This window comes from Chiloscyllium plagiosum, unplaced genomic scaffold, assembly GCF_037043375.1.
Source record: "Chiloscyllium plagiosum isolate Xiang-an unplaced genomic scaffold, Cpla_swu_hap1 HiC_scaffold_21, whole genome shotgun sequence".
NCBI lineage: Eukaryota > Metazoa > Chordata > Chondrichthyes > Orectolobiformes > Hemiscylliidae > Chiloscyllium > Chiloscyllium plagiosum.
In genome coordinates this window covers 36650058-36672680 of record NW_028270159.1, presented here as the reverse complement: position 1 = coordinate 36672680, position 22623 = coordinate 36650058, and the positions used below count along the sequence as shown (strand labels likewise).

The following is a 22623-nucleotide window of genomic DNA, read 5'->3' as shown; positions in this document are numbered from 1 at the left end:
TAAGGTTGAGATATCATGTTGCAGTTGTACAGGATGCTGGTTAGGCCACTTTTGGTCCTTCTGATTGAGAGGATGTTGTGGAACTTGAAAGGGTTCAGAAAAGATTTACAAGGATGTTGCCAGGGTTGGAGGGTTTGAGCTATAGGGAGAGGCTGAATAGGCCGGGGCTGTTTTCCCTGGAGCATCGGAGGCTGAGGGGGTGACCTTATAGAGATGTATACAATCATGAAGGGCATTGATAGGGTATATAGGCAATGTCTTTTCGCTGGTGTGGGGGAGTCCAGAACTAGAGAGCATAAGTTTAGAGTGAGAAGTCAATGATTTAAAAGGGACCTAAGCGGTAACTTTTTCAAGCAGAGGATGATCCATGTATGGAATGAGCTGCCAGAGGAAGATTAGATTAGATTAGTTACAGTGTGGAAACAGGCCCTTCGGCCCAACAAGTCCACACCGACCCGCAACCCACCCAGACCCATTCCCCTACATTTACCCCTTCACCTAACACTACGGGCAATTTAGCATGGTCAATTCACCTAACCTGCACATCTTTGGACTGTGAGAGGAAACCGGAGCATCCGGCGGAAACCCATGCAGACACAGGGAGAATGTGCAAACTCCACACAGTCAATCGCCTGAGGTGGGAATTGAACCCGGGTCTCTGGTGTTGTAAGGCAGCAGTGCTAACCACTGTGCGACTGTGCCGCCCATGTGGAGGAGGCTCGTACAATTGCAACATTTAAAAGGCATCAGGATGGGTATAGGAACAGGAAGGGTTCAGAGGGATATGGATCAAGTGCTGGTAAATGGGACTGGATTAGTTTACAATATCTGGTCAGCATGTACGAGTTAGACTGAAGGGTCTGTTCCTGTGCTGCACATCTCTTTGACTCGATGGATCATGGGATGTGGTTGTCACTGTTTGGTCTGGTATTTTGTCCACCCTTAATTGCCCTTGAGAATGTGGTGGTAAGCTACCTTCTTGGTCTGCTGCTGTTTATCTGTGTAGGTGCATGCCAGTGTTGGTAAGGAAGGAATTACTGTTGCACTGTGAAACATTTCCAATAATACATAGCATAAATAACATATCAAAGAAAAAGTAAATGCATACAAAAAGTGAGGAATAAGAACACTGTTGAAGAAATTGACTTGAAATTAAACACTGCCTTGAAACTTGACAGTGGAGCATGTTAGGCATTTCACTCTTTGGAAGTTGAGTTAGCAACCTATTGCATTGTCTTCTCTCCTTACTGTCACAAGAGTCCATTGGAAAATTATTTTAGGCCAACTTGATACATTTGTCTGCAACTCCTAGTTTTGTACAGACTGAGTCTCTGCTGTGCATTGTAACCAAGTGCAAAGAAATGTGCAGAATGGGTTTGCCTCCAGATTTTCAACTTTGTTTTTAATTCTCTTCAATGTGTGGGAACATCTGTGTATCTGTGCAACATTTTCAAGCAATAGGGTTCCTTATTACCAACCCAAACCCAGCACCCACAAAAATTCTGTCCATTTCAGCTTTGTTATTAATCCCACCATCAGTAGCTGCATTTCCAGGTCTAAACTATGAAATTCCTGCCATTAACACCTCGATTTATCTACGCTTGATATCTTTCTTACTGCCCACCTCTCACAGGTCATCCTTTCTCATGCCTTCTCCATTGATCATACTTCTGTGGAACAGCTTGGAATTCTTTTCCTGTTATAAGGAAGTTACTAACTACCAACTGTCCTCATTGCTATGTTTTTCTTCACCCTCACATCCTCACTAATGAGATACACCACAGATTCTACTCAATATTTCTTGTGAAGGATCAGTATCAATCAAAGCACCAGGACACAGTCTGTACCAGACTTTGACAGCACATCAGTGATTGAGCCATAGTCATTGTTATAATGTTTTATCAATAGCTATATTGTACATTACTCTTAAACAACACTTCATAACCGTAACGTATTTCAGTGGGGTCGTTCTCCTGGGGTTCTGAACCAGTGACAGTGGTAGCAAAGCTCCTCCAGTGATTGGAGACTGGTGGCAGCAGATGGCAGTGTTCACAAGGCGGCATCTGCAGCAGAAGCAATATTCGTGGCCTGGCAACAACCTGGGAGCCAGGGATACTTGGTTGCAGACAGTCCTGGAGCGGTGCAAGGGGAATGCAAGTCCCGGAGCTGCGTGTGGGGAAACCGGGTTCTGGAGCGGTTCCAGTACAGTTTGAGGGAAGTGAGCCCTGGGATGGTGCAACTTACCTTGTTGCAGCTGAGTGCTGGTGAGGAGCGGACTGGAGGCTGCAGTGGAGTGGGACAGGAGCTGAAATTGGGCCTGGCGCCAGTGGTCACACCACGTGCTGAGCTACTGCTATCTGAAATTCTTTACCGAATTCCAATGTAACTCCTTTAACTCTGTTATAATTATCTTATTTGTAACTTTTTTTTAAGACTTTGTAAGTAATGCTACCACTTTTCCTTTTAATCCTCTTTTGTATCGAAGATTTGTACCTTGGTACTTGTACCTAAGATGGCACCATTAACGGCAGCCATTGTAAAAAACCTTTCATTGTACTCCTGTACTTCTGTACTGGAGCACATGTGACAATAAAGGATACTCATATTCAAAGCTGTTTATCCATTAGTTATACATGAAGTAATAATTGCTTTTAGTTTAGTGACAACAAAATTATTAAATACTTTAATGAATCGTAAATACCAAGAAGAGGGTTATGAAATCTATTACAAGCAAGGTATCGGATGACATTGAAAATCTTGACAGTAAAGCTAAAGCACTCTTGACCTGCCAGCTGCTTCTACTGAAGACAGTGATTCATGCTGAAATATAGTGCACAGGTGCCAACAGCTACCTGAACGTCACCTCAAGAACCATTCTTAATGCAGAGTCCAGACAGTATTGTCAGAAGCTTACATGCTCAAGGGTGCATCGCAGCTGAGTCAGATCCTGACACCCTCAAACTAAGGCCATTCATCATATCCTACCACTCCCTGAAATCTTTCACTATCACAGAAAAGAATGCAAATTAGATCCTCTACCTCCCTGTCCTCCTTGAGAACAGTCCATAATAACCTATCTCAAAAGCCATGTCCATCCTTTCTGCAGGAAGTTGTAGGTGATTATATTTTTTAAACAGTGAAAAACCCATTGTATTACTCTCTCCCTCAACAAAGGGAGAAGATTTTCCTCATTGCTTGGGCTGGATCTGACCTCAGGTCTGAGACAATCAAAGACTACTCCACGATCCCACCCAGTTTTCAAGCAGGGAAAAGACACTTTTTTTGCCTTAATAATCAAGATACAGAATTATAGAATCCCTACAGTGTGAAAGCAGGCCATTCATCTCATCGTGTCCTCAACGCCCCTCCAAACAGGAACCCACCCAGACCCATCCCACTATATTTTTCCTGTAAACTTGAATATCCCATGGCTAACCCACCTAGCCTGCACATCTCTGGACAATTTAGCATGGCCAATCTACCTAACCTGTGTTTCTTTGGACTGTAGGAGGAAACCAGAGCACCTTGAGGAAAACCATGCAGACAGAGGGAGAATGTGCAAACTCCACACAGACAGTAGCCTGAGGGTGGAATCAAACCCAGGTCCATGGTGCTGTGAGGCAGCAGTGCTAACCCCTAAGCCCATGGCAGTGGATATAGGACATTCTTCTCACTAACCCATTCATTATCTCTACGTTGTTTTTTTAAAATTATGCCTTTGGGAATTAGCATAAAGCTTCTGTCGACCTGAGACACTTTGATATTGTTGGCTACATCATCCTTCTCCTCTCCATTTCTGAGCAGTGGCATTTAATTTGAACAAATACTGCCACTCCTCGTATGTCACTGATCATTTGCTGATCTTTCCTTACTTTATACCTTGATGGGATCCACTCCCACCAGCCACACACCACTCTCACAAGACACTTAGGGGTGGGAGCTAAATGAACCATTAGCTAATGTCACCAGTACCTCAAAAACAAATGGTTTAGGAAAAAATACTCAGCAACTGTGCCCACTTAGTTTTTGTTAAATATCTATGCTTCTTTCTTCTGTTTTTTTTATTGCTCTGGTTCCTTGATGCCTGGGTAAAGTGTACAAAGTGATATTCATCTTCTGTGATCTCAATGGCAGATATCTCATTCCCACTTTGGCAGATTATTCTGTACTGTTTATTGGTTAGATTAATGTGATGCAGAGCTGCGGGGGGGGGGACATTTTCTTCACAAAACATGACAAAAAATTGCCATGATTCACAAGTGACCTGCAACATATCACGGTTCAAACACGAAAGGTACTACAAAGCTAGAGGAGACTCAAAGTTCCTGTAATTATCCTACGGGGTAAATAATAATTGAGACAAATCTGCGTCATTAAAATTCCTACTTTTTTTTGTTTATCCAGTAAAGGAAAAAGGTTTGTGAGGTTTTACAGGACACTTGATAGTGGCTATGAAAGGGGGAAAGAATCAAACACGTCTACCTTCTGGACAGAAGTCATAAGTATTTTATATCCATGGTGCCTTTTGCTCGCCATAAGGTGGCACATCAAAGAATGTGTTTTTATTAGTTCTGACCTTTGTTTCACCTTTCAGTTTATATAGGTGAAAATTTACGAAGAGGCACAGCAGGCCCAAGGGCCAGTGAAAAAAAGAACCCGCCACAGCTTCCTAATGTGTCTCCATAAAATGTGGGCTCATCAAGTCAATCTGTTTGTTTGGAGGCACGGTTGTTAAACCGTTTCGGATCGAAGGTTGATCATACATCCCTGGGATAGGAAAAGTGGCACCAAGTTGGAAACGACCTCAACTGAGCGATTTTGGGAAATCAATATCGATTAAATTCCTGGCTGTAGCTTTACAAAGGTTTTGTTTCCGCTAATTTTTGTCTTGCTGCAGAACATCAAGGGTTGTGTTTCTTCTGCTTTTTTCTTGTGCTGGTTCCTCGACACCTGAATATGTTACCGGGACTAGTAATGAAACCCTAGGCTAATTATACATGAGTTCAAATCTCTACACTCACGGGGAAATTTAAATTCAGTTAAATAAATAAATTCAATCTTAAATAAATACTTGTAATGGCAATGATGGCAATGAAGCCAGAGGATTTTCATTAAAAGAAAAACAGCTGGCCCGCTATCATCTTTTGGAGAAGGAAATCTGCCACCCATACCTTGTCTGACCCATATGTGACTCCAGACTGCAGCTAAGTAGCTGACTCGGAATTGCTTTCAATTGGCTGGGGAAGTGACTCAGTCGAATAAAACTTCCATGACAAATTATAAAAGAATGAATGGAGAGGTGGCACTGTGACTCAGTGTTTAGCACTGCTGCCTCACAGAACCAGGGACCAGGGTTAGACTGCACCCTCAGGCGACTGTATTGGTGGGGTTTGCACATTTTCCATATGTCTGTGTGGGGTTTCCTCCAGGTGCTCCAGTTTCCTCCCTCAGTCTAATGATGTGTGGGTTGGATGGATTAGCCATGGGAAATTGCCTGTGGTGTCCAGGTATGTACAAGCTAGGTGGATTAGCCATGAGACATGCAGAGTTATGGGTATAGAGTGGGTAGAGGGAGGTATCTGGGTGGGATGTTCTTCAAAGGGTCAGTGCAGACTCAATAGGCCGAGTCTATATGCACTGTAGGGATTTTATGACCAGCCGGCATTGATCAAGGCAGCAAAAATGATAAATATGCAGTCAGTCTATTGTATCCTGTGAAGTTCTCTGCCTAACATCACGCACCTCCATCTCCATTCCTGGATAGCCTGTAACACAGATATAACAACCCGGCAGATGGTTGCAACCAAGTGATATTTAGTTAGAAGGGAGAAGCAATATTTACTCTGATCGCATGAATTCTCATCCCATCTGGTCAAACACTGGCAAGGAAGCCTCCTGTTGATTACCACTGACTACGTTTAATCTGCTGATAAATCAGTATTCCTCATATTGAACACAATCTGAAGATGTACCAAGGCAACGCACAGAATGTACTCTGCTGAGGGACTTCAATGTCTATCAACAACAGTGGTTGGTCGTCCTATCCCCATTCAGGCAGGTCATGTCCTGAAAGACACACGTGTCAAATTGGGCTTCTGGTAAGTGGTGAAAGAAACACCCCTTAAAATAAGAACTTGAATAAGCATTTCAACTCATTCTCCACAAACTCCTTGTGGTAGGATGCAGCTCTTCGTGGCTGTATCAGTAGGAGTGACAACCGCACAGAGATTGTGGAAATGCTATCATGTCTTCACACTGGTTGCACTATTACAATGTCAAATGGGATAGATTCAGAATAGATATAGCAGCTCAAAACATGACATCCATGAGGTGCTGTGAGCCATCAATAACAGATAAATGTATTACACCACAGTCTGTACTTCTATGACCCAGCATATCCCTAACTCTACCATTACCATTTCTGTTACTGTTACTGTTACCATTACCATTAAGCCCAGGAATCAACCCTGGTTCAAGAAAGCGTGCTGGGGTGCCAAGAGCAGTTACCAGACGTACCTAAAAATGTGGTGAAAATCAGTTGAAGGACTAGAGTCAGAGTATTCGGTCTAACTTGTCCACACTGACCAAGTTTCCCAAACTAAACATTGCCTGTGTTTGACCAATATCCTTCCAAACCTTTCCTATTCACATACTTGTACAAATGTTGTTTAAATATTGCAACTATACCTACATCTACCACTTCCTCTCGCAGTTCATTCTGCATATGGACTACCGTCTGTGTGAAAACATTGTCCCTCAGTCCCTTTTAAATCATTCTCCTCTCACCTTAAAAATATTTGTTTTGAACTCCCCTACCCATGCATATCAGATATTGAATGCTGCATGCTGCAGATATGGCTGCGCAATCCTACAAGCAACAGATGAAATCACAGCTCTCTACACTCCTACCACAACCAGCTGTGAATGATCGTGGACAATTAAACAACTAACGGGAAAAGGCTCAACTAGCGTCCTGTCCTCAATAATGGAGGAGCCCAGTACTACAATGCAAGTGACATGGCTTAAACTCTTGCAACTATCTTCAGCCAAAAAAGTCAGATGGAGTATCCTTCTCAGCTTCTCCTGAGATCATCACCATCACCAGATGTCAGTATTCAGTGGATTCAGTTAACTCCTGGTGATTTGAAGAAACAGCTAAGTGAGCTGGATATAGTAAAGACAATGGGTCCAAATAACATGCTCGCCATAATGGTGAAGGACTATGTTGCAGAACAAGCTATGACCACCATGTTGCTTTCTATCCTTTGAGATATAGCACATTATTGCCAAAACATTCAGGTCTTGTGTCTTATTTTTCAGTGAAAACTATTCACTGTTTTTCTATCCACACATCATTAGACCTCTGTCCTGAATCCAATTCATTTCGTACATTTCATTACTGTTCAGTTTTGTTTGAGCCTATTCTTATTTAAGTAGTATTGAAGACTTTCTGTTGTGACTATATATGACTTTAATTTGGGTAGCAATCAGAGATTAGGAGAAAGTGCGGGCTGTAGATGCTGGAGAGTCAGAGTTGAAAAGGATGGCACTGGAAAGGCATGGCTGGTTAGGCAGCATTCGAGGAGCAGGAGAGTCACCGTTTTGGGAATAAGTCCTTCATCAGCAATGTGAGGGGTGGAGGGCGGAGTGGGTGGGGGTGGGGCAGGGGGACGTCAGGAGAAAAGGGGATGAGAGATAAATAGGAAGGTGGAACTAGGAGAAAGGTAGCTGGGAAGATGATAGGTAGATGCAGGTGGGGGGGGGGGTGATTGCGATAGGTCATTGGGGAGGATGGAGCAGATAGATTAGAAGGAAGATGGACAGGTGGGACAGGTCAAGAATCAAGAGGCCGGTGCCGAGTTGGAGGGTTAGATCTGGGATGAGGTGGGAGGAGGTGAGATTTGGAAACTGGTGAAATCGACATTGATCCCATGAGTTTGAAGAGTCCCAAGGTGGAAAATGAGGCATTCTTCCTCCAGTCGTTGGGTGGCTTGGGATTTGGCGGTGGAGGAGGCCCAGGACTTGCATGTACTTGGAGAAGTGGGAGGGGGAGTTGAAGTGGTCGGCCACAGGGAGAACGGAGTGTTTGGTGCCTGTGTCCAGGAGATGTTCCCTGAAACGCTCCGCGAGTTGGTGTCCTGTCTCCTTGATACAGGGGAGACCACATCGAGAGTAATGGATGCAATTGATGAGGTGGATGGATGTGCAGAGAAATTTCAGCTGGCTCCTATTCACATTAGCCCGTGCTATCTTTTGTTGGAAAACTACAATGAAATGTATTCCTTAAATGCTTCTTCATTTAACCAAAGGAAATCACCCCCTCAACATAATATGTGCAGCCTATTTATCATTCTGATAATAACCTGTTTTGTTTATATATATGAAATGCAGTCTGACTTTCAATTTTGGCATGCTTTCCATCATGCTGAAGCAGGTTCTGTGGAACCTTCACAATGGAGCATAGGCTAGGGCAAGGGTTATCAAACATTAAATTAATTTGAAGTATGCTTGAGTAAAACTGGTGAGTTTGAAGTAAAAGTGAGAAAGGAAAGAAAGGGCCATGAAAGCTTGCCCATAATTGAATGCCATTTCGTGTACTTTATTTCTCAGAAGCTACCCACTCTAGCTGATTATCTTATAATCTCTGGAACAGCCAGTCAGCTTTATTCATTGCAGTCAGAACAATTTTGGATCTGCATTGATGTTCTAACTTGTTCTGTAACTTAAGTTGATGAGCACACAACAGGAAATCATACTGAGAGCCAAAAAAATTCTGAATGGGATAGCAAAATTGAATTTGATTCATCAACTGAATTGGTTTAGAATTAATTTACTCAGAAATAATGCAGAATTGTGTCAGCAAAGCATTGCAGCTCAAACATAAATAGGACAAAACATATTAAAAATTAAATGAAAGGAGAGATGAGACGTTTCTTGAGCAAATCTGGAGCTATAGATGGACATGGATAGTTGGTATAGTAAAAAAAGCTCGATCTGAAGTACTCCCTGACATATAGATGAGATCGTAAAGTGTAGTTAAACCTCTCATGTCTGCACTAGCTCTCTGAGGGAACGTTCACTCACTACCATTCTCCCCAGAACCCTGCACATTATTTTTCTTCTTCAGATAACACACCAATTTCTTTTGGATGTTACAACTGATTCTATCTCCACCAAACTTTCAGCTATGCATTCCAGGCCTTAACCACGCACAGCGTGAAAATTAAGGATGGGTGGCACGGTGGCACAGTGGTTAGCACTGCTGCCTCACAGCGTCAGAGACCTGGGTTCAATTCCCACCTCAGGCGACTGACTTGTGGAGTTTGCACATTCTCCCCGTGTTTGCGTGGGTTTCCTCTGCATGCTCCAGTTTCCTCCCATAGTCCAAAAATGTGCAGGTTAGGTGAATTGGCCATGCTAAATTGCCTGTAGTGTTAGGTGAAGGGGTAAATGTAGGGGAATGGGTCTGGGTGGGTTGCGCTTCGGCGGGTTGGTGTGGACTTGTTGGGCCGAAGGGCCTGTTTCCACACTGTAAGTAATCTAATCTAAATCTGGGATCTAGAGGTTCTTGCTCACACTATACCTGTTGTTCAGTAATCCTGAGACTGCCTCTGGTAGCTTGTCTGATATCTATGTACATTGAAGCTGTCTTTACAAGTTCTTGTGAGTCCCAGGGCATATGAAGTGCTGCCATATATGCTATGGGATGAAAGCAAAGGTATCTGATCTATTCCTGTCTTAGATCATCACATGTGGCTTGACGTGGTTATTTCCTATAGGATTGCAATGTCACTGGAGAAGGTAAAAACATCAGTGAATATAATAGCCATTATCTGGAGTTGACCTTCCCCATCCTACAAAATTGATCTTCGCTGTTTGGCCATTTTCAATTATTTTGTTTTCTTCTGTGATGAGCTTTTTGAACAACCTTTTCCAAGGAGATTATCCCAGCAGAACAGTTCCTATAGTTGACAGACTGAGTTTGAACAGGAATTTGTTTTTTTAAATCTTTTTCTTTCTAATTCTTTCTAAACATTTTCTTTTTTTCTATAGTTTATTGACATGCAATTGTTATGCAGAATCTTTACTGCCTTTCCTCCTTTAGCTTCTTGAAACTTTGATATTTTCATATCCTACTTGTTTTGGATTTTGAATCTCTGGATAATGCTGGTGAAATAATCCATTTAGAAAATTGCAACATCTTATGAAAATAAGAGATGCTACCATCCTGTGAATGATCAGGGAAACAACTCTGAAACATTCAAAAGCAGATCACCTCACCTTCTGCCCTGAAACAACTAAAAATAAGCAACTGGTGAGCTGGTTTGCTTTTGAATTCACCTTCTGAATTCACCTAACAGTAGTCTCATGCTCAGTACAGCAGACACCTAAAAATATTTTTGCTGCTCTTGAAGGAAGACTTCTATCCTAACCTTACAACAAAAGCTGAAGAGACGTAACCGTTCAGTCTTCTTCTGGTGCTGAGTGACTTGTTCAGACCGTAGAGTTAAAATTATGGTCAGATTCCAAAGATGCCAGGGTAAGGAAAGGTGGACCTGAAAATGTGTTGCTGGAAAAGCGCAGCAGGTCCAGCAACACATTTTCAGCTCTGATCTCCAGCATCTGCAGTCCTCACTTACTCCTTAAGGAAAGGTGGAAGCTTATGCCCGCCCCCGTGGCAGGTTGGTGCCAGGGACCCCCCTCTGCTTTTCCGCTTCCTCCTTGATTAAGTCTATGGTGGTTAAGTAAGCTGATCAATTTTAATTGCCCTCCTGCTAGGCAGTTAGTGTTAAAATTACCACCAAAATGTTCTTACAAACATGAAATGAAATGTTGCCAGGAAATTAAGCGTTTAGTATCTTTGGCTTGAAGTCATTCCTGCTCAGCCATTTGTGTTTTGAAACCTGCTGAGAGTTGCTCACAAAAATTGCTTCTTGGAAGATTGCCAATAGCCTGACCTACAGTGTGCATTGGACGCCACATCGTTTCCTGTTCCACTGTAATTTATGGCGCAAGTTTGTGTATTACATAAATTGCTGTCATATACCTTTCAGGAGAAACAAAGATAATCCCTGATTTTAATCTTGTATGGTGAAGCAAATACACTCAAACAGCCAAGAAATCTCAAAGCACCAATTAGAACTTCCTCTGACCAGCTCTGCTGTAAAAATTTACTGTTACTTCCTCAAGATCAGTTCAAGATTAAATCCAAAGAATCTTTCAGTGACTTTGTTACAGAGTGAATCTTATGTTGAGTAGCACAGGGCCAACATTCATCAGCGGGAACGGAACAGCCTTACTCTAGATGTCAGCAACAACAGCTACTGCTGGAGGAGCAACAAACTATGGCTTACAACAACAACAAATTATTTTTATGATTCAGTATAAAGTGTTAGAATTCCTCTGATGCTTCAGTAGGTTTATCAAATGATTATTTGAGTCACTCAAGACCAGAAGATTTTGGATTTTGTTCCTCTGAGTTGCTTTGTATGGTTTCAACCAAAGCAGTGGTACCAATTACTGCAGTTGATGTCAATGAGCTTGAGAATTGTCGTCTCATTCACTGTTTGCAATGATAAACTGGCTTATCTAATTTTCAGCTCCAAAAGAATGGAAGGTCATGTGGCATTTTTAACGGGTGGGCAATTGCTCCACCAGTTTACAACTCGAGTACCGAAGGAGCCATGGCTCCCCCTTGAGGTAGGAGGAGGAAACCATCCCAAATCGCTGCTTAGTAACCTCCATTGGAAGTGGTGCAAAGTATGGTGAGAGTGTGGCTGTCAGGTGGGGCTAGAATAATAGCTGGGTATTTGTTACCCCTTCCTAATTGCCCTGAAAAAGATCATGGTGATCCGTCTTCTTGAATCGCCGCAAACCTTGGAATGTAGATAGACTCACCATACTGCTAAGAACAGACGTCCAGGATTTTGACCTGTTGACAATGAAGGAATAGAAATACAGTTCCAAATCATGATGGTATGTGGCTTGGAGGGGTTCCTAACAACTGACTTGCTCTTGTAGTCACTGTTTGTTGGTCCAATTCCATTTCTAGTCAATGGTAACCACTAAGATGTTAATAGCTGGGCATTCAGTGATGGTAACATGATTGAATGTCAAGGACAGTGGTTAGATTCTGATCATTGCCCTGAACTTGTGTGGCACAAATATTACTTGCCACTTAACAGCTCTAGGTCTTGCTGCATATTGATGGAGACTGCTTCAGTATCTGAGATGTCACAAAAAGTGCTGAACATTGTGCATTCATCAGTAAACATGCCACTACTGATTTTATGATGGAGGGAATGTCACTGATGAAGCAGCTGACAAGATTGGTCTCAGGACAATACCCTGAGTAACTCCTGCAGTGATGTCCTGGGCTGGGATATTTTACCTCCCGATGACCATGAATATTTTCCTTTATAATAGGTATAACTCCAACCAAGGACTCTAATGCATTCTTGTACTCCCATATTGCATCAAGTGTGAATACTTCTAAGCACTGAGAGTAACTAACATGGTAAAATAAAACAAATATTTCAAATTTTATCGCAAATATTGCGCCTAACTGATTGTTATGACAATAGTCATTTAGACTTTCATTTCTTCAAATGGAAACGTTAATATTGTGTTTTGCATGGAATGGCCCTCACTCATAATTGCTTCCCATGTACAGTTTGTCTTAGATTTAAAAGTGTGCAGCAAATTCAGTTTTCATGAAGACAGCAATAAGGACAAATGATAGAAAGTTGTAATTTTCACTATGTTAAAATATGAAGATTCAGTCCATAAAATCAGGCCATTATTTCTCTCTAGGGTGAATCACAATAAATGGGCTCAATTGCTGTTTGTAGCCTATTCATTGTTATGTCTCATAGTTCATGAGATTGGTCAAATGTTTCAAACATCCTTCCATGTCTTAGAATGATTAGAGTAATCTTTTTTCCTACTGAAAGAAATTTGCTGTTTGCATTTTGCGTATACAGTTGAAATCATCGATATTCATTTATTCACTCATGTATCTTTAGTCATTCTAATCAATTGTGCATATTTATTGATCTGTCTGTCTCTTGACATCCATCTATATGGCTAGAAATGTCCTCATAACCTCACTAGACATTCAGTGGAAACAAATTGTAAACTGACCGCTTCCCTTGCAGGTTTTTGCATTCAAGGCTAACATTGGGACGGCATGGTGGCTCAGTGGTTAGCATTGCTGCCTCACAGTGCCAAGAACCTGAGTTTGACTCTATCCTCGGGTGACTGTATGGAGTTTGCACATTCTCTGGGTGCTCTGGTTTCCTCCTATAGTCCAAAGATGTGCAGGCTAGGTGGATTAGCCATGGAAAATGGAGGATTACAGGGAAAAGGAGGGGAGTTGGTCTGGGTGGAATACTCTTCAGACAGTTGGCGTGGATTTGATGGGCCGAATGGCCTGCTTCCATACTGTAGGGATTCTATGATTTGAGAACACTTCAGTGGCACTACTTCTGTGTGAGTGCCACACTGTAGCAATTGATGTATTTCAGATCGGATATTAAATTGGGGCCTAATCTAATCTCTCAGTGCAACTTACTCATTAGCACTATCTTGAAGAAGAACAGGATGGTTATCCCTGATATCTTGGCTAATGTTTATCACATAAATCAGTTTACTGGTAAACACTACACTACTGTTTGTGGGAGCTTGCTATTCATAAATTGTGTTCTGAATTACAACAATGTCTACACATCAACAGCACTTAATTGCTGCAATGTCTTTTGAGACATCTGTTGGTCATGTAAAGTGCTCTCTCAATATAAAGCTTTAGTTTTACTGGTGCTGTTACATAATGTTTTGTAACATTTAAACTTCATATAATAGGAATAACAAAACAGAGAAAGAAAAAAAAAACATTGTAAGGCAGCTTCTGCAAATTAAAGTTGTTCAATGATTCTTAATAGTCGAGAATATGTGTGTGCGTGTATGTGTGTGTTGTGAGAGAGTGTGTTTATGTGTGTGTGTAGGCAGAGAGTGTGTGTGCGTGTATGTGTGTTGTGAGAGTGTGTGTATCTATGTGTCGAGAGAGTATGTGTGTGTAGAGAGAGAGTGTATGTGTTTGTGTATGTTGAGAAAGTGTGTGTGTATGTAGAGAGGGAGAATGTGTATGTGCAGAGTGTGTCCATGTGTATGTGCAGAGTGTATGTGTATATGTAGAATGTGCGTTTGTATGCATAGAGTGTGTGTTTGTGTATGTAGAGAGAGTGTATGTGTATGTGTCTGTGTGTAGAGAGAGTGTGTGTGTAGAGAGAGAGTGTGTGTGTGTCTGTGTGTAGAAAGAGAGTGTGTGTGTGTGTCTGTGTGTAGAGAGAGAATGTGTGCGTGTAGAGAGTGTGTGTGTCTGTGTGTGTAGAGAGAGAGAGTGCGTGTGTCTGGGTGTGTAGAGAGAGTGTGTCTGTGTGTGTAGAGAGAGTGTGTGTGTGTATATATGTATGTATAGAAAGAGAGAGAGTGTGTGTATAGAGAGTGTGTGTGTGTCTGTATGTAGATTGTGTGTGTCTGTGTGTATATATAGAGAGAGTGTGTGTGTGTAGATATATATATAGAGAGAGAGAGAGAGAGAGTGTGGGTGTGTGGGTGTGTAGAGAAAGAGAGAGCGCACGTTTGTGTGTGTGGGTGTATGTTTGTGTGTGTGTGTCGTACAGGCTTGTGCGTACCGAGAAACCTGAGACCTAAACCATCTAAAGTGTAGTTTCTGGCAGGTCACCCATGATGGTAAGGTCAATCTTCCACACAAAGCGTGATCCATGAAGACCTCATCAGCCGAACTAACACTTTAATACAGTTAACTACCAGGCTGCCTGGAAGATACTGTCATGATATAGCTGCTCTGTTAATTTCCTCAGGACACTGAGGCTGCTGCATGACAGCATGTCTGCAATTTTGCTTAACAACTGTGTTTTGGAGGCTAAGCCTTTCACCATGGAGATGGAGTCAAACAGGACTGCATCATCGCACTCACCTTGTTCACTATCTTCATTGTCACCATCCTCCACCTCACTGGTCAAAACCTGCCCAAGGGACTTCCAATCATTTACCGTAAGGACAGCAGGCTGTTCAACCATAATAGGTTCAAGGCCAAGGGCAAGCTCTCCACCAACTCCATCTTTGAGAGTCAACTTGCTGATGACTACACAATCACAGCACACTCTGTGGAAGGACCACAATGCATCTTGGATGACTTTACTAAGGCAAATAAGCTCCTCGATCTTACCTTTTAGATCAAAAGACTCTAGAACTCCATCAACCACCACCCGACAATCTCTCCACTCTTCCTACAATATGGGTCAACAACCATCCCCTTGAAAATGGGGATCATTTCCTTCTCTCCTCCAAGGACAACATCTATGCAGAAATACAACATCGTCTGAGTTGTGCCAACGGAGCCTATGGCCAACACTGAAGAAGAGTCATTGAAGACCATGACCTACAGGCCCAGACTAAACTTCTGATCTACAAAGCTATTGTCTTTCCCACACTGCTATGTGAAGCTGAAATGTGGACTACCAACAGTCAGCACCTTAAAACCCTGGGAAAATCCTGTGTATTATTTGGGAAGGCACAAACACTAACAGCAGCATCTTGGAGGAGACCAACATAGCCAGCATCACCACTACAATAATTCAACAGCAACTCCATTGTACCTGGCATGTCATTCCAATGTCCAACTCACATCTCCCAAAACGATCATGTACTTCAAGCTGAAAGAAGGTCAGTGTGCCCCTGGTGGGCAAAAGAAGTGCTTCCAAGATAACATCCGGACCAACTTCAAGAAATTCCACACCCACATCAACATCAACAACTGGGAGGGCATGGCTACAGACCAGAATCACTGGAGGAACAACATCCAGCAGGGATCTCTACGCCTCAAAAATGATCTGTGCCGTGTCGCTGAACAGAAGCGACTCTTGTGCAAGGAGAGATGGGACATCAGGAATGGCCACCCACCACCCCCTCCAATTACCATTACCACCCACCACCCCCTCCAATCACCGTTACCACCCACCACCCCCTCCAATCACCGTTACCATGTAACAATATCCACGCTCCAATGTAATCCATGGATCCCAGATTGGCCTCTTCAGCCACCTGAAGACCCACAGATAGATGTCCTTATGCACAACAATGATACTTGACCAAGGTGATCAGCGACAGAGACTTTGTGAGAGGTTTGACAGAGGTGCAAAAGATTAACAGGTTTGTATTAGACCCTTCCTATTAGCTAACGGTACAAGGTCTCGGTTTTGAGCAAGAAACATGGGGAGATGTTGAGATAATTTTTTTTTGCAACAGTGTGGTAATGGCTGTGGTAACCTGCTGCCTACACGGACAATGGAAATGGAAACAATCAATGATTTTGAAAGGAAACTGAATGTGGGCCAGCGAAAGTTAACCTGAAAAATGATAGAAATTGAGCAAGGGTTTGTGACTGATTTGATTGCTCAACAGGGAACTGAATGGCTTCCTTGAATGCCTTAAATGCCTTTCATCTCCCTCTCGTTCTCTCTCTCTCTCTCTCTCTCTGTGATTAATTCCTTCATCTATTACTTCAACTGAAAAGTTAATCTGAATATGTTAATATGCCCACACTGCTCAATACCTTTTCATTTCACAATCCTGAACTGGAATAAATGTATTCGTCTACTGATCCTGCAATTTAAAAACCTTGAAAATGGCTTAACCATGTCGTAAAATTAAGGGAAAACTTGGATATGAAGGTCCAGTGTAACAGCTGCCAGCTGGCATTGTTTCATTTCCCTAAACTTGTCAGTTGCAGGATGGCCTAGTGATATTATCATTAGACTATTAGTCTAGTGACCCAGCTGATGGAGATCCTGGGTTCAAAGCTCTGTCTGTAAGGGCAGCTCAGTGGCTCAGTGGTTAGCACTGCTGCCTCACTGCACCAGGGGCCCAGGTTTGATTCCCACCTCAGGTAACCGCCTGTGTGGGGTGTTTGCACATTCTTCCTGTGTCTGTGTGGGTTTCCTGCAGGTGCTCCTGTTTCCTCCAACATTCCAAAAGATGTGCAGGTCAGGTGAATCGGCCATGCTGAGTTGCCCATAGTGTTAACTGCATTAGTCAGGGGAAATGAGTCTCAGTGGGTTACTCTTTGGAGGGTCAGTGTGGGCTTGTTGGGCCAAAGGGCCTGTTTCCACACTGCCAGAAATCTAATCCAGGCAGTCAATATTTTAGGTGGAAACATAGCATTAGAAATCGGACAGAATTGAAATGTCACCTGTATTTCCTCTTCAGTGGTTAGCTGACATAATGGAAACGATCAGCATTTGCTGGTCTTATTTCAAGATCCATGGATGCTTCCTCTTGCCTCCATGCTGTTGTTATGTCCTTTTGTTATTATGTTCCATTCTTAGTTAAAATTAACTCTTCAGGTTTTACAATAGTTTTAAGTTGGAGAAATGGGAATATTTAAGAAGATGCAAGCAAAACGTTTTCTTCTATTCAAAGCAAGCCTGGAACAAGTTGTCCTCTTGTTGCTGTTTGCCAAATAGAGTGCGTGCAAATATGTGTCAAAGTTTTGAATGTGACGCTTTAGTTTGTGCAATGTTGAAGTTACTTTATTCTGACTGTTGCCTTCACCAACACTGTCATTATTCTACAGAGTGCCATATATTTTACATTCTTGGCTGAATGGACCTAATCCCTGGCTCCAAAAATAAACTGAAAGGAATCTTCATGGATTTTTCTTTTTCTGCCTGTCAGCATTTGATCTCATATGTTCTAGATTTAGCCCTTTGGGACTCGTGTACATATTTAGCATGTCTCAGCCACTTTATAAAGTGCAAACATGTAAATGGGAAATACCATCCCATTCATTGGCATTGTTCACTGCCAACCTGCGAAGAGAGAGATCACTCAACAGCTTAGGAAGTATGGTTCTCTGCTGAGCAATTTATGCATGAATGAAAACTGAACACATGTAAAATGCTGGAATGTTGCATCGGTATTAATGGTTCACCAATTTGCTCATTCAGATCTAAGCTGTTGAAGCAGAACAATCAATAACACTTATCAATCACTCCGACAAAATACAGTCACTTGTTCCTTTATACCTTCTTTCTCACGCATGCGGCAACTGTTCCCCTCTCATTTGCTGCCAAATGGGAGTCCAGCAAGTATTTCTTTTCAAATTCACTGAGCGGTACTGAGCATCACCAGCAGAGTGCCGATTCTTAAATGCCCTGGAGAAGATGATGGTGAGGTGCTTTCATGAACCACTGTAGCCCATGGGGTTTAGTTATACCCTGAGTGCTGATACAGAGAGCTTTGACCCAGCAAGAGTGAAGGAATGCCAATTTTGTTCCAACTGTGTGGTTTGGAAGGGAACATTTTCTGTCTGTTCTGTATTAACTTTCCATGTCCTTTTGTCTCATTCATTTTGGATCTTAGCCGGGGCTCTCTTCTGATTCCTATTCATCTATTCATGATGAATAGTGCTTCTTGGAATAGATGGAGCCTATCTCTTCAGAATTGATGTAATTAAGCTGATCCTGTTTGTTTTATAGACCTTCACTTTTGAATTTGTTCCATTCTGACTTTGCAACTCCCCTGAGTATTACAGTATTGGTTTAGAAAGTATTCACAATAAGGTCATACCACCATATGTACTCCAAAACTGGCCTTGCCAATGTCTTGTACAACCATGACAGGATGTCCCAACTCCTATACGCAATGCACTAATGGATGAAGTCAAGCATGCTAAATGTCTTCTTCACTGTCCTGTCAACCTGCAATATCATGTTCAAGGAACTATGTACTTGCACCCCTAGGTCTCTCTGTTCGACAACACTCCCTAGGGCTGACTATTAACTGTATAAATCCTGCCCTGGTTTGTCTTACCACAATGCAATGCCTCACCAATATCTAAATTAAACTCCATCTGACACTCCTCAGCTCACTGGCCCAGTTGATCAAGATCCCATTGTTATCTTAAATAAACATCTTCACTGTCCACTGTACCACCAATTTTGGTGTCATCTGCAAACTTATTGATATGTCTCATAGATTCTCATCCAGAACATTTATATAAATGATGAACAATAGTGAACCCAACACTGATCTTTGCAGCACAGAACTGGTCACAGGCTTTCAGTCTGAACAACAACCCTGTACCACCACTATCTGTCTCCTACCATCAAGCCAATTTTGTATCCAATTGGCTAGCTCTCCATGGATCTCACGTGATCTAACCTTACCTGAGGGACAATCTTTTCACACAGAGAGGGTACATATATGAAATGAGCTTCCAGAGGAATTGGTAGAGGCATGTACAATTACAACATTTAAAAGACATTTGGACAAATACATGGATAGGAAAGGTTTAGAGGGATATGGGCCAAATACAGGCAAATGGGACTAGTTCAGTTTAGGAAATCAAGTTGACATGGACCATTTGGACAGACGGGTCCATTTCTGTACTGAATGACACGTGATTCACCCATCTCTATCTAATCCACTCAACATACCCCTCTTTTCCTTTCTTTCTCCTGTTCTTATCAGGGAGAAATTTTGAGGAGTAACTTCAATTTGTATTCTGCACTGTCAGCAATAGACATTGACTTGCAGTTGCCATTAAATGCTCTTATGAAATACATTTGGTCATGTTTTCTCATCCCAGCATGTCTTACAAATGGAGAAAATATGGAACTGTTCTTAGGCAAATGAAACACCTATTCAAAGGCCCCTCTGGAGATGTTTTAGATGAAGTTCAGTTGCTGGGCATCCCGATACAAACATTCTACCACCACGCTGCTCTGTTTACTGCTACACTCAGTTCGTATGGCAGCAGATGCTACACATTAACAGCAAGATTTCCAGTGAATTCTTTTTTGAAGTGAAGATGAAGAGAATATATGACTTGTTGTGGTAAGTTTGTCACTTATCATACTGTCATGCATTCACTTGTAACACAGCTGGCAACACATTTGCCTTGATGGCCCAGTGTTTTATATAAGTATTCATCTGGATTCCATTGTGAAACTGTGAAAAATTTCAGAAAAAAACATCTGAGCTGTTTTATCTTTCAAATCCTTTGCTATCTAAGCAGTCTAAAGATATTGACCAGTAACACTTTGCCAAACACTTTTCGATTGGATTAAGTTCCACTTACACACCAGCATTTTGAAAAATGTGTTCCTAATTTTGAATTCCGCGATAAGAAGATTTACAACTTTGATTTCTGTTAGTTCGTATTCATACAGAAAAACTATGTCTCCTGTGCTGGCATACACCTAAAATTCTAACGTGAACTCGGAAACAGGAAAATATTGTACTTTGGGGATTATGAAACATAAGCACTGTATTATTTAAGTTTTTGGGAAGGTAGTAAAGGTTCTACAAACTGAATTCCATTCCTCCCTCCATCATCCCTCTTTCACGATAAGAAAATTCTTATTCTTGTTTGTGTCAAACTGGCTGAGAAACCAGAATTTAAAAATCCCAAGGGACCAATCATTTCCTACAACAAAAAAAAGAGAGAAATTTGAACCCATTAATTGTTCAGTGGGCTGTTCTACTGTGAGTGCACTTACATGTCTTCGAACCTTCGGCTCAGATCTTTCACCATGAATACCGGCCCCTCTTTAAATGGTGGATCCCGTATGACTTTGTATTGGATTGGTGTACATTCTTTGCAGACAGTGTTTTGAGGTGCTGAGGTCAGCATGGCAGCGTCGATTTCCAAATGTTCATCCAGTGTGAAGATTTGGATTCCATAGACCTCCTCTGTCACAGTGAGCTTGACCGTAATGGGGACGTCACAGAAGACGTTTTGCGGTCCGAGCGAGATTTCCTTCCCGCTCACAGTCAGTAGTTTAATATCGTGGATGGCTCCATGAGCAGTCCATTCAGTGAACGTGACCCAAATGGTCAGAGAATCAGGAATTAACACATGGCGGAATTCCAATTCCAAGTAGCAACCCTGAGGCTCCGGGCATACCGGAGGAACCGTCTTCTCATCAACACCGGCATCTGGGCTCCAAGTTCGGACACTGTTTTCGCAAGGTTGTTCTACATCAGGAGGCCCTACAGAGAGAAAGGAGCTTGAAGATGAAATCATCCAAGTACTTCATTAAAATCAATGTCATAAAGTCATAGAGTTACACAGCATGGAAACAGAAACTTCGGTCCAACTCGTCCATGCCAACCAGATATCCTAAATTAATCAAATTTAATGTTTCATTCTTTATACATATAAAAAGCTTCAAAACTTGTGAATTGAGGGTTAAAATCACTGCTGCACAGACAAACATAACACACAGACATCACTTTAATAATACTTTGTTAACCACTAACTACTGAACAAAGTTCATTCTGTAAATTGAGGGGGACCAGTTTCCTACCATTCTGATTAGTACTTCAATGCACAGTGCTGTCAGAAAGATTAATGGGTGATACTTGTTGCCTGTATTGTATTGAAACTAATGCTACATGCATATAATTCCTGTGCCTATTCATTTCAGGAAATACTTGTCCATTTCTTTTGCTTGCTTTATTTTTTTTTCCCCTCATTTCATTTCTTTTACACTCTAACGAAAGGGTAACTTGGGGCCTTGAGAAGGGAGGAGGCGTAAAACAATGTGCTTAGAGATCACCCCAGCACAGAAGGACGAGTTTCATCCAAGTAAGATAGATGCCAGAGGGAAATTGTTGCATTTAATTGCTGGCAATGGCTCTTTTGAAGCTTAAATAAATGCTAGCTTAGCTTCACATGAATAACACACATTATTAATGTCTCTGTGTTCCAAAATGTATTGTTACATAAGGACATTATCAAAGTACTGCAACATATTTAGAAAGAGCAGTTTCAAATATGTTTCCCTGAGCACATGCTAAGAAAATTCCGACAAATTTCTAGAAGCATTCGAAGGTGTCTCTAGACTGTCCAGGTCAGCAGGCTAATTAGGTTCCAAACTAGCAGACACGCGTCTATTAGCAATATTATTTGTGTTGACACCGATAATCTACAGATAGAGATCCTGGAAAAAAAGGTTAACAATTGGTCCTTTTACGTTCTGGCTCCAGCTTTCTTAGCTGGGAATCAATCCAAAATGGAATATTTTCTTCATAGTTTTTTTAAGAGATCTGGGAATTAGCACAATGGATATCTAAAGGCACACTGTCACATCAAATAGTATGATTTAAGCTTGCTTGATTCATCAAGTTTCCTTCTCTAAATATTCTGCTGTTGTGCCACTGCAAGCAACAATGGGAGGATGCAAGAATGAAGTTAAACTTTTACATTCCTTCTTCTCACTGTGCTAACTTTTATCTAATTATGGGCACAAATATAGATTCTGTTGCACCTCCTACATCATCAAAGTATGAGAGTCAAGACAATGACATCAAGAGGCAGTTCCAAAGTGAGATAGTACCTCGCCTCTGAAGGCAGAGTATTGTCTGCTATGGCTCAGTTAGTAATTGCCTCCGCATTAGATGGTTTTCGGTTCAAATCCCAGTTCAGGACTTGAGAACCAATATCATGGCTGACAGTCCAGCACAGTACTCGGGAAGTACTGCACAGTCTGATTCGCCATCTTGCAGATGGAGACATTAATCTGACATTCTGAC

The 22623-nt window shown here is 41.9% G+C and overlaps 1 protein-coding gene across 3 annotated transcripts in view; it reads right to left on the bottom strand.

The window, feature by feature from the left end:
- The window catches only part of pappaa (pregnancy-associated plasma protein A, pappalysin 1a), a 336995-nt gene that overhangs the window by 231876 nt on the left and 82496 nt on the right, over nucleotides 1-22623 (bottom strand). For all 3 annotated transcript variants that reach the window (XM_043719937.2, XM_043719938.2, XM_043719939.2), the window contains exon 7: nucleotides 20586-21078. In XM_043719937.2, coding sequence (XP_043575872.1) covers nucleotides 20586-21078 — 493 coding nt within the window. The remainder of the gene's footprint in view (nucleotides 1-20585; nucleotides 21079-22623) is intronic.